Source organism: Melopsittacus undulatus, chromosome 1 (assembly GCF_012275295.1).
Source record: "Melopsittacus undulatus isolate bMelUnd1 chromosome 1, bMelUnd1.mat.Z, whole genome shotgun sequence".
Classification (NCBI taxonomy): domain Eukaryota; kingdom Metazoa; phylum Chordata; class Aves; order Psittaciformes; family Psittaculidae; genus Melopsittacus; species Melopsittacus undulatus.
Genome location: NC_047527.1, coordinates 90,579,120 through 90,590,980, shown reverse-complemented (window position 1 = coordinate 90,590,980; position 11,861 = coordinate 90,579,120). Strand labels below are relative to the sequence as shown.

Below are 11,861 nucleotides of genomic sequence, written 5' to 3'. Positions count from 1 at the left end.
ATAGTATCAAGACTTTGGGACCACAAGGGAATGGTTTAGAAGTGTATACACATGTGCACATCTGTTTTCCCCAGTCTTTAACCTTCCTCCCATCCTTCCTGTCTCCCTGTGAGTCTCCCTTCCCCCCAACTCCCACAGTCTTCTGCCTCTCCATGTCACACAGACCTTCCTTTTTGTTTCTCTGAGTCCTTTCCAGTTCCAGACCAGAGCAGAGGCAGCGAGAGAAAACCAAGGGAACCAGCTTTACCATACTGTGTCCAAGCCAATCACAAGAACCACAACCACCATCAGCACTGCAACAACAGTTATGGAATTCCTGCGGCACGGTAGCCTTGCTGGGCTGGTGAGGGTGGCAGGGGTTTCACTACAAGCCTGCAGGGAGGGATGGAAGCATTTGCGGACTGCCAGCTTTCAGTGAGCAGGCTCTGCCCGCAGGCTCTCCTGCTGGCGGGGCGGCTGTGACCCCGCAAGACCCTGCCTCCCGGTACCTCCTCTTCTGAGAGCCCCGGGGCAAACCTGCCACAGAGACATCAAGCCTCCCCGCGGGCCCTTCTGGAGCAGCCCCTTTACCCGGCGGCTCTAGGGGCCGGCTCCCGCCGCACCGGGGGTCATACAGATGTTGCCAACAGCTGTGTGTCAGCCCCGGCTGGGCCGCTACCGAGCGCGAGGTCCGCCCCGCCGTCGTCCCCGCCCCTGAGAGAAGGAGGAGGAACCGAGAGTGCCCGACCCGGTGGCTTTTAGGGGGGGAGGCCACTCAGTTGTTAGAGCCCAGGCCCTGCGCTCCTCTTCCAGCGGCTGCTTCTGCTCGCTTCCAGTGCTATACTCGCCAGGCTGGCTGCTGCCCGGCCTCCCCTCCTCCTTTTTCTGGTACCTACCTCAAAACCTCCGGAGGCTGCAGGGCTCTGCTCTTGAAGTAGGAGGAAGCTGGGTTTGCAAAAGCAAAGGGGAATTGCATTGTAGCTGGGTAGCGGGGGGGAGACGGGAGGGGGGGAAGAGAGGAGGAAAAGAAAAATAGGAAAGGCAACAAGAGCGGGGCGGACTCTGGGAGCGGGTCTCGCCGCGCAGGACCCGCACGCCCCGGCTGCCACGCGTGGGTGCAGAGCGCGGCGCGGCGCGCAGGGCCGGGCGGAAGATGCACACGACGCAGAAGGACACCACTTACACCAAGATCTTCGTCGGGGGCTTGCCCTACCACACCACCGACTCCAGCCTGCGCAAGTACTTCGAGGTCTTCGGGGACATCGAGGAGGCGGTGGTCATCACCGACCGGCAGACGGGCAAGTCCCGGGGATACGGCTTTGTAAGTGCCGGGGCACTGCGGCGGGGGCGGCCGGGCAGGGGCAGGTGAACAGGGACCGGCTACACGGGCGTTGCGGAGAAACTTCTGCGGGGCCGCTGAAAGAAGCCAGGCACCACGGGGGCTGGTGGGGTGGGGAAGGGGATCGGGCGTTTGGGTTTTTGCTTTTCTCTTTTTTTTTACTTCCTCTCTCTGCTGGGGAGTTTGAGAGAGGCAGGGGAGAGGTAACTGGAAAAGGAGATTGAGGGGGGAATTGCCTCATTTCTCACAGCGCCGCCAGCGCGCCTGTTGCTCCCTGATACGGCCGCGGCGGGGGTTATCGGCCGGCGGCGGAGCCCTGCCCGCGTCCTCCGCCCTTTCCCGGCGCCCCGCGCCCCTCGGCGGGAGGGACGCGGACTGGGCCGGGGTCTCCTCGCCGCCCCAGCTGTCCCCCAGCGCCGCCCGGGGTTAGCTGAGTTGCTGCGGCGGGTGAGAGGCTTCTGGCCCGCGGAGAGGGACCTAATGCACAGCATCGCCCGTTAAGGTCACCATGGCTGACAGAGCTGCTGCTGAAAGGGCGTGCAAAGACCCCAACCCCATCATCGACGGCAGGAAAGCCAACGTGAACCTGGCGTACCTGGGTGCCAAGCCTCGGATAATGCAGCCAGGTGAGGAAGCAGCCCTCAGTGGCTTTTCTGCCCGTACCTCAGGTTTCCAGAGGGACTAGAACTTTAAAAAGATATTGCTGTCCTGGAACTCTCTGAAGTACTCACTGTTTGTTGGGTGGGCTTGGTTTTGATTTTTAAATGCAGCATGTAGTGACTTTCAGGCTATTTTGTACATGTGCCTCATTTAAAAACCAAAAGCAATCAGAGATAAAATATCTGTGGTTCTCTGGGAACACTTGCACAGCTCAGACACTTCATTGGTTATTCCAACTGCTGGGAATGTGGCAGCACTGACCATTTACAGTATCGTTGCAGGGAAAGATTGGCCTAGGAATGAATCGCTTCCAATGTGTGCGGTCTTATTAATACAAACAATATCTTAATGCAAACTCCTCAAACAGATGGGAGCTATTATGCAGGCTTTAAAATGAAATGGCCCTTCCTAAGACCACATCTGAGCCAGTGTAGTGTCCTAGCCACTTCCTAAACTGCTGCTTTGCAGTAGGAGCGACAGGACCTCAAAACGTGTGCACGTTTGTGCTCTGAAGAATGCTGCTCTGAATTCCCCTGTGCTTCACCTGAGGAACACGTGCGTGAGTAATTAAGTGCCCACTGCGGAGCGAAGGGGTTCATGCTTGAGGAACAGAAATGAAGTTAGAGTTTGACCCCCATGCTAAGTCCTCACAAGTAGAGATGGCTCAAATTTAAGGCTGCACAAAGTACACATATACATTGATGCACAGAAAGTACCATCTAATCCTTCAGAGGCTAAAGTCAGGGACCAGAACAGAGGACAAAATAAAATGTGAAGAAAACCTTGAGCTTGTTTAGAAAAAGACATTCTTCTAAACATCTCTAGGAAGGTGTGCACTTCACTGGTTTAAGTTTTGGATGCACATATTTGTATGTATGGATTGATACATTTTGCTTTTTAATTTTTGGCGCTAGAGCCTTCCAGACATTGTCACTGGATGTTGTTAGTGAAGGCTGTTACTCTGCATTTGTATGCATGTATATATACAGCAAAATCAGTGGTCAAAGGAACATCAATACAGAGACTGTCATATGGTTTTGTTGGTAGGTTTTGCCTTTGGTGTCCAGCAGCTTCATCCAGCTCTCATACAAAGACCCTTTGGGTAAGTCTGTTCAATGGGACCTCAAACAGGGGTGGAAAACTCTTTTTTTTTTAAAAAAAAAGGAATGAAAAAGTATGACCCTTGAAAGCCTTTTGCAGTAGCATCCTTAAAACTGACCAGCAATGCTGAAGTTCTGATACTTATAAATGTATTCTCGTAAATGCACTCACCTTGTCAATCATGTTCTAAATGCCACAGCTGAGTCAAGTTGTGTGGGATGTTTCCCTTCCACCTAAGCAGTCCAGTCCCATATGACCCTATGATAAAACAAGGAGGTATGACTTGATGCAAGATTGCTGTGCCCCATTTCTCTTTTTTTCAGCTTGACTCAATGTTATTTATCTCTTTCTAATCTGACAGGGATCGTTTACAGTTAAGATAACTGATCAGAAGGATATGATGATAAGAGGTGGAATAGTTCTGTTTGGAATTAAACTCTGTAACCAGTAGACTCAAACACAAACAAGCTAAAATGGTGATTAACGATGCATGTATGTTTTTTTCATATAGTCAATAGACCTCCGTGTGCTTTTTATTTATTTATTGATTTATTACAGTAATGAAGTGGTGTTGATAGCTAAACTGTGTGCTTTTCTTTAATTGAAAGAGCTGCAGTGAAAGTTTTTTGGGGGCTCTTTTTAATTTTGTTTTTGTTGTTGAGGAGTGACTTTGCCATGGGGAGCAAAGGGCCTTTTGTTGGTTTTTTTCCTTGCTTTCAAGCTGTAGCCTGTGACTTTTTTAACCATATTTTGTAGTGAGTGCTAAATTGTGTGAATTCTTGTTTTTTTTAAGTGAATCAACTTATTGCTTGCATGTTCATAATTGGGGGTTGTTCTTCTTGGGAGGGGTGTGAAGCTCCTTATTAACAACATGAGTCTATTTGGGCTTTCTAATGTGAAATTATTTTCCTCAATCTCTTTAATATGTAGTGCATTTCTCCTTTACTTGAGTATGCTATTTCAAAGTAGAGCTAACTCTTGCTTCTTACAGGCACGTAATTAGGAGGTGAAGTCTGCTTTAAACTTTCCATACAGTGTCACTTCACTAATGCACACTGACTGAGAAACTCATTGCAAAATAATGTATTTTGCTAATTAATGAGTAAGCTAACAGTAAAGTAGGGAAAATGTGTCACAGATGTATTTTGGTTTTTTTACTAGATTAGCTTTAGAATATTGTAACTATCTGTTATTGAGCAGTGGTAGTTTGATTTGTCGAATTGGTAGGAAAGAGTTCCTGTCCTCAAAACTGTAGGAAAAAGTTTTCCTGGGAACTTTATGTACTTTTAAAAGAGAGTGTTGGTTCTTCCAAGGCACCTAGGGAGGATGTGGAAAATATTTTGACTTTTTTAAATCTTCTTACGATTATACTCTACCTTATTTTGTTTAATGTCTTTGAAGTATGAGGAGATGATGGCGTATATGCAGTGATCAGTTTGTGATCAGGCCGGAGGTGCAGCACACTGTCTCCAGAGCTGTTAAAGTACTTCTTGCAAAGAGGAATCAGTGGATTGTATGGAGATCAGCCATGGAGAGGCTGAGTATTTGCTGAGCACAGTAGAAAAGGAGAACCTGCAGCAATCCCTTGCATAGAGGACTATGCAAATATAGAGCTCACTCTTGCTTTCCTTACCCACAGCCAACAACAGATCATTTAAAAAGTGCTTAAGTTAGGGAAATTCTTCCAGGAGGGCGAATAAGGTTTTGTATCTAATGCAATGTACATAAATCTGAAGAAAAGGAAAGTTGGTGGCATTTTTAATCATTGGCTTTTGCCTTTCTCTCACTATGTGCAAACAAAGATTACTAATCCTGCTTCCTCCTCAAAATTTCCAGTGTACCTTTTCTGAAGAACATAGATCAGATTAAGAAGAACAGCATTCATTAGGATGAATGAACATCTTAGTTCAATATATTCCTTGACAGTAAGAGGGCTTGATTCAGTGCTTTCTTGAATCTTCTATGAAAGAGTTCACTCTTAGAGGATGATATATGGATTGCGTTGAAATATATGGTCACCTTAAAGCCTTTCCTCTTCCTCTTGTGCAGCTGCACTTTTAAAAGCACACTTTACTAACATGCTGTGTAAAATAGATTGTACTGGTTATTCACTACCAATACCCTGCTAATCCGTACAGAAAGCCTCCAAATGATTGGACATTTGTTTCTCATTTTGGGTTTTCTTTTCCTACCAGAGTGCAGGTTAGTGAGGTGCAGCCATGCTCTGGTGTGGACAGCAGTGTTTTGACACAGTTCCCCACCTACCAAAGTAGAAACTGAAAACAATTGGCAGGGGGGTTGGAACTAGATGATCTTGAGGTCCTTTCCAACCCTAACTATTCTATGATTCTATGTTATATTACTTTTATTACCTTTACTGAGAAGATGCAGAAGTACAATATTCTGAATTAACTACAACATTATTTTGGTGGAGGGAGACAGAAACTAGATTAGCTTCCACGAATGAAGCATTTAAAATGCTGGATTTTTTTTTTTTATTCAGTGTTGCAGAGATTAGTTTATCCCCCAAATAACATGTCTCCCTGATCTTTATATTCAGCATCTATCTTACTGTTGATGTGCTTAGTAGAAAGCTGTTTGATCACAGCACTGGTTATCTATACAGCTCTGTTTTCAGGATAGTTTATTAAAGTACTATCTCAGGATTCAGTAGGAATTTATGGAGGGGAAGATGACTTTGCCTCCAAAGACAGCTTTTATCATTTTGCTTAAGTAATTTTTACTTTAATATTGGTGGGAAAATATTGGGTTATACAGAGGTGCTGGTGCAGGAAGCAACTTATTATGTTGGAGAGATTTTTTCCCCTTTATTTTCTGTCTAAAACTTGTTCCTCAATCAAAATGAGAACATTCCTGCTGATTTTAGTAAGACCAGAGTTAAATCCAAAGTTACTAAGTTCATTATCAAATGGTTAGCTGATACTATCCGCTTGGTATTATCTTCAAAGAGATAGGCAATTCTGGCTTTCTTAAGTGAGAAGGAAAAGCCTTCTCTTGAATTTATGATCAAAATACCTGCCTAATGATAGACTAATACTAAACTATGGATAATCTGAAAAGAGGGAATGAAGCCAGAACAGTCAGTAGTTAACCTGACGAATGCTAAATGTCCTTTTAGTGATACCAGACACAAATTTAAAAGGAAGCATATGAAGGGTCTTGAATGTCTTGATGTTTATGTAGCCTATTTCAGCTATAAGGAAAGCTGTGCATTGGTGAAAAATTACTCCTTAACTGGGCTTACAAAACCAGATGATGCCAATGAAGGGCCAAAGCAAAACAGTCCGATCAAAGTTAAATACCTAATTTCACAAGAATTTAACATTGAAAGTTAATGATGTGCTGCTACTGATAAGTTTCTTCCATTGAAACAAATAACTCTCACTTTACTATTGCTTGTAGTATTATTTTTGAGGTCTTAGTTAAACATACATCTTCTGTTATAACAACAATGAAGGTCTTAAGGTACACAGCACAAGTGTATGTCATTCAATTTTGAATATCCCAAAGCTACAGTTACTGCTAAAGTTAAATGTGGCTTCCCTTTTCCTTTATTGCAAAAGCATAAAACAGTAAATACACATTCCAAAATAAAAACTAGTGCCGAGAAAGAAAGCTTAAACCATGTGTAATTCTCCCACTCATACTCTCAAAAGTAAAGCAGCAGCTTTTATTTAAGATAAAGGATACTAAGGATATCTAGGGTAATTGGGAATTGCTTTTTTAGCTTTTGACCTGGCAGAGCATAAAAGCAGTTGGGTTTTGAACGGCTGAGATCTACATGTGCTGGCCTGTGCAGTAGGTAAAAATTTACTTTGGCCATATAAAGCCATTTTACTCGACTCAAAACAGTTGTAGCATGACAGATGATCAAAAATAGCCCCACTGCAGCTTATGCTGTCAATCATCATGTGTGAAATGGCATGGTGGTGAGGAGCCTGCACAGGATTTATGTTTATTGTAGGGTAAGATGTGGCAAACAGATAATGTTTCGTAACTTCACCACCTGTTAGTTTCTTGGCTTAAATAAAATAAGTCACAAGAGTGTTAGTGGGAGCACATGTATCTTTCTTGTTCAAGGATATGGCCAAGTGACCTAATGTCTTCTGAAAATCTTACTAACATCAGTTCAAGTCAACACAAGTGGCTAGATAAGCTTGCTTACTGTCTCTTCTATTAAAATTACACTCTTTCATAAATGCGGTATGTAAAGATTCCTTTGACATGGTGTTAAATGGACTCTTAATGATGCAGAAGAGGCTCTTGGTGACTTCAGATTTTGGTTTTATACCTCTTTCCTTAATACTTAAAAATGTGTTGTTATATTTATTAGGATTGTACTTGATTGGTGACCAATACAAACTGCTTGTTTATGCTCATCCATTTTGTGTGGAGAGCTCAGGTAATGATGTGTATTTAAATGCACAGAGCCAGCTTTTAAGTATGCTTCAAATGCACTTCTGGCTAATCACTTCATAAATTAGGTGAGTGTTAAAAACCCAATTTATAGTTTTGTTTTATGTTTTCTTTCCTTTTCAAATCCCTATTTGTCAGACTTTTTTTTTCTTTAATTTCTCCCTTTACACAGTAGGAAATTAATTTCATTGACATGCTGGGTTTTTATGATTGTGGTGTTCATGTCTTAAACATGGCAACTGAACATTTATCTCTGATAATATTCCTAGTCCATCAACTAATCTCCTTTTTTTCTTAAAAAGAAAACTACCCTGTTCTAAAGCCTGTCATTTACTTTAAACTATGTTTTGTTATGAATCCAGTTAAGTGTCCCTTCTGATTGAAATGTTTCTTTGTTGACCACTTAAGTAAATCTTGAAGTTATTTTAAAAATGAAACAAACAAAAAGCTCTCTTTCCATAAATCTTGAATTTGGAGAAAAGACATCAGTTTTTACCGTTGCAATTTGCATCTGTGCTTACAGTGCGCTAAAAGGTTGCTGCAGTCTTCAGAGTTGTCTGTAAAGTTCAGTGTGAAAGACTAGTAAATCTGCACAAGCAGTTTTTCATGGATTTTTAAAGATTTAATGACTAAAAAAAAATTGTATATATGAAGGACTTGTCTGTGGAAATCCAGATGCAAGACAGGGTTATGAATGTAAAATGAGAATTATATTGAGTGTATTATTTTTAAAAATCATATTATATGCTAAAATACAACTATGAGATGAACTTGTATGTACACTTACGTGCTAAGACAATTATATAACCAATTTTAAAACTGAAGGGCTAAGTAACATGCCAAGGCAGCAAGTTTTGTAATTTCGAGAAGATGGGAAAAGTGTGTATTGATCTGTTCAGAATGGTTATTTCTTAAGCTGTAATTTTATCTATTTCTTTTCTGCTTTTGTTAAGCACCAGATCTATTTAAACTTAATCCTATGCCCACCTCCCAAAAAACTCTATGCTGTATGTCTTGCATAGAAATAAACAAGCTGGCACAAAACAGGACATCAGTGGCCTGATAATCAAACAGGTTTGACCCTTGTGTCCTTACCAACTTTTATAAAAGTGTGATGCACATGTACTTAGGAGTCACTGTTATGGATTTTAATAGCATCTATGTAGCTTCCCCTCAATGGCCTCTTGTGACGGAGTGAGCTGCACTATCATTCGTTTGGAAAGTGTGATTCTTGCTGTGTTTACCACACTTGTGAACTTTATTTAAACTCCTTTGTCGCCTGTGTTGGTTTTTTTCTTATTTTTAATAAGGGTGACTGAGGTTGCAGAGAAATTAATGTGTGCTGAGTCTGCATAGCAACTTAAGTAGGGTTGCCACAATACACTCTGTCCCTGCCTCCCTGAGACGACTTTACATAAAGTCAGGGTTCAAGCATTTTGTTGCCTTACTGGCTATTGTCAAACTCATTATAGTAATGCTGTCAAACCGCTTAGTTACTAATAATAAAAGTATTGCAGGAAATAATTTTACTAAGAGACAAGTAGTTCAGTGAGAAGCAGCATAATAAAAATGACTTACAGGTGATTTGAAAAACAAGTACCGCAATTTTCCAGATGGAATAATCAAGCTTAATCCTTGAGAGTTGTCTTAAAACTGATATCAGTAATCCTGGTTCATCTAACAATTTTAATAGCATTAAACATAATATCCTCAAGGAATATTAAACACTCCTATTTAATTCAGCTATAATGTTGTGCTTTGGAGCGATGCATCTCTTTGGGCAGTGAACTGATAACTGGTCCATTGAGTCTAGCTATTGTGGCAACCCTATGCACATAACAACAACTAAATTGAGTTTGTTTTAGTTCGGAGTATGGATATGATGCTTAAGCACTGACTCATGTATCAACTCTAACTCCCTCTCCCATCTTTCAACAGGATACCTGCTCACTATGTCTATCCACAGGCTTTTGTGCAGCCTGGAGTGGTAATTCCCCACGTGCAGCCTGCAGCCGCCGCTGCTTCTACAGCGCCCTACATCGATTACACCGGAGCTGCGTATGCCCAGTACTCAGCTGCTGCGGCCGCCTATGAGCAGTACCCGTACGCTGCCTCGCCGGCTGCTGCTGCCGGGTATGTGGCAGCGGGGGGCTACGGCTACGCGGTGCAGCAGCCCATCACCGCAGCAGCGCCTGGGACGGCTGCTGCGGCTGCTGCTGCTTTTGGCCAGTACCAGCCCCAACAGCTGCAGACAGACCGTATGCAATAGCAGGTGGACTCCAGAAGGAAGCTCTTTCTTTCTCTTCCTCTTTTCAGCCTTCCAGTATAAGTAGTTAATCAGAGACAATTGGTATTAAGTAAGGAGCTTTAAGGAAAGCGATGCTATTGCAAAACTAAAGATTTTTATTCCACTGTCTTCATACAGTATGCATCCAAATTATGTTGCTAGAGGGGAGGGGTAGTGCGGCATGTGTAGTTTTACGTATCAAGCCAGAAGAAAATGGGAAAAACAATACTGTACTGTCACGAAAGAGTGGCAGGAGTAGCAATGGGACTTCATATTTCCAAACAAAAAACAAGAACCAAGCAAGAACCAAAAAAAGCAAAGGTGTATTTTTTACAGTATCAGGGAAGCAAAACTGCCTTTTATAAGTAAGAAAAAGGTATTTGAAAACTTTGAACCAGGGAAAAAACTGAGTCAGCAATATGTAATCTCTATCCATTTTAAGAGGAAACAAGCTTAAAGCACTGATTGTCCTTTCTAGCTTTCAGAAATTGTCTTCGTGAGATAGTACGTTCTCTCTGTCTCACTAATGGGCATCGAACAACCCAAGGAAGATGGCCGGCTAGTAAGATGGCGAACAGGCACCAAAGTTATTTTCTTCTCTGTCCTCTGGATGAGTGGAACTATGGAGCAAGTGATGTGGAAGTAAGGGGTGCAACAGCTGTAGAGACAATCAATAACACAGACAGTTCTGGACAGAACACATCACTCGTGCTCATGTGATGAGCTTGTCACATCCTAATCCCTCCTCCCATCCCGTTTCACTTTTGGGAAACTTTAACTGCTGGTGTCAGCTATTCTGATTCTAAAATAGGATCAGCCCTTTACTACAACAGCCTTCTCTTTCTATTTATTGCATCTATTCGTAACATGTGAGTAAAGGCAGAAAGAAGCTTAATGAATTAAAACCTTTTAAGAACTGTTTTAAGGGAATTCTAGTTTCTGAAATCATTTGTACAATTTTAGTATCTTTTTCAGGATTATATTTAAACTATTTATTAGCAAACATACAGTATACAAACAGCGACTTTTGTTACCAAGACTGCAGTTCTTGAAGGGTTAATGCTATGTGATTTATACTGTGCCTTAATTGTTATGCTATTTAAAAAGAAATATTTATTTTGAAAGTTTTACTATGCTGCACTCTAAAGAAAGCGACTTTAGATGTGACACTGTAAAATTATGTATTCATCTCATGGCATAAATTATTTAGTAGGCTTAGATGTAGCATATTAAATATTAACCTAATTAACTAAGGATGTTGACTTGGATTTATTTAAATTCAGTATGTGCACTGTATGAGGGTACTCTTAAATTAACACTTTTTTAGGTTTTTAAATAAAAAAAATCTAGTTCATTCTTTTTCCCTCTACTAGTTTTTCATGTAGACCTCTCAAACACATTAGTGCTCTTTTCTCACTCATCTGTATGTAGACTGACTATTTTCCCCTTTGCTAGAAAATGCTGCTTTACATTGTCCTGTGAAACTACAATACTTGCAATTTTTATTCTTGACTGAAATGGAATTTAATATTTTACACTGTATCGGATTTTTTTATACTTGAACAATTTCATACAAGGGAAGACAGGATAGCATTTTTATGGACTTTATCCAATGTCACTGGATTTATTTTAAGTATTTGGAATACTAGCCAGTGTTATAATGTAGACATGACTCTCCTGTGCATATTATTTATTCAGTATGTATATTGCTTTACAACATTTCAGATCTCTTAATTATTCACTAGTATTAAAACAATAAAAAAATGTTGTAGCATCCGTCTAGTGATGTTCTTGCTTGAGTTGTCTTAGATCTTGTTTAGTTAAAAGTAAGGGGGTGGCAACCTTTTATGTAATTTTCCTGGTCTGTGGGCTGAATAGCAGCATAGGCACTGACTTGAAATACATAGACTGATATGAACTATATTAAATGGAGGAAATCCCACAGAAAAGATCTATCCTGAAAGTTACCATAAAACAATTCAGAGTGGAAGGGATTTCAGGAGGTCCCAGGTTGCTTATCACTTTGTCCAGTCAGGTCTTTAAAATCCTCCACATAGA

At 41.6% G+C, this 11,861-nt stretch overlaps 1 protein-coding gene across 1 annotated transcript; it reads left to right on the top strand.

The window, feature by feature from the left end:
* The first annotated feature begins 724 nt into the window (after window positions 1-724).
* Window positions 725-11,577, top strand: RBM24 (RNA binding motif protein 24). Its single transcript, XM_005149886.4, has 4 exons — window positions 725-1,300; window positions 1,821-1,944; window positions 3,026-3,080; window positions 9,455-11,577. Exons 1-4 carry the CDS (start codon window positions 1,133-1,135, stop codon window positions 9,783-9,785), a joined length of 678 nt encoding a protein of 225 aa, XP_005149943.1. The 5' UTR covers window positions 725-1,132; the 3' UTR covers window positions 9,786-11,577.
* The last annotated feature ends 284 nt before the right edge of the window (window positions 11,578-11,861 follow it).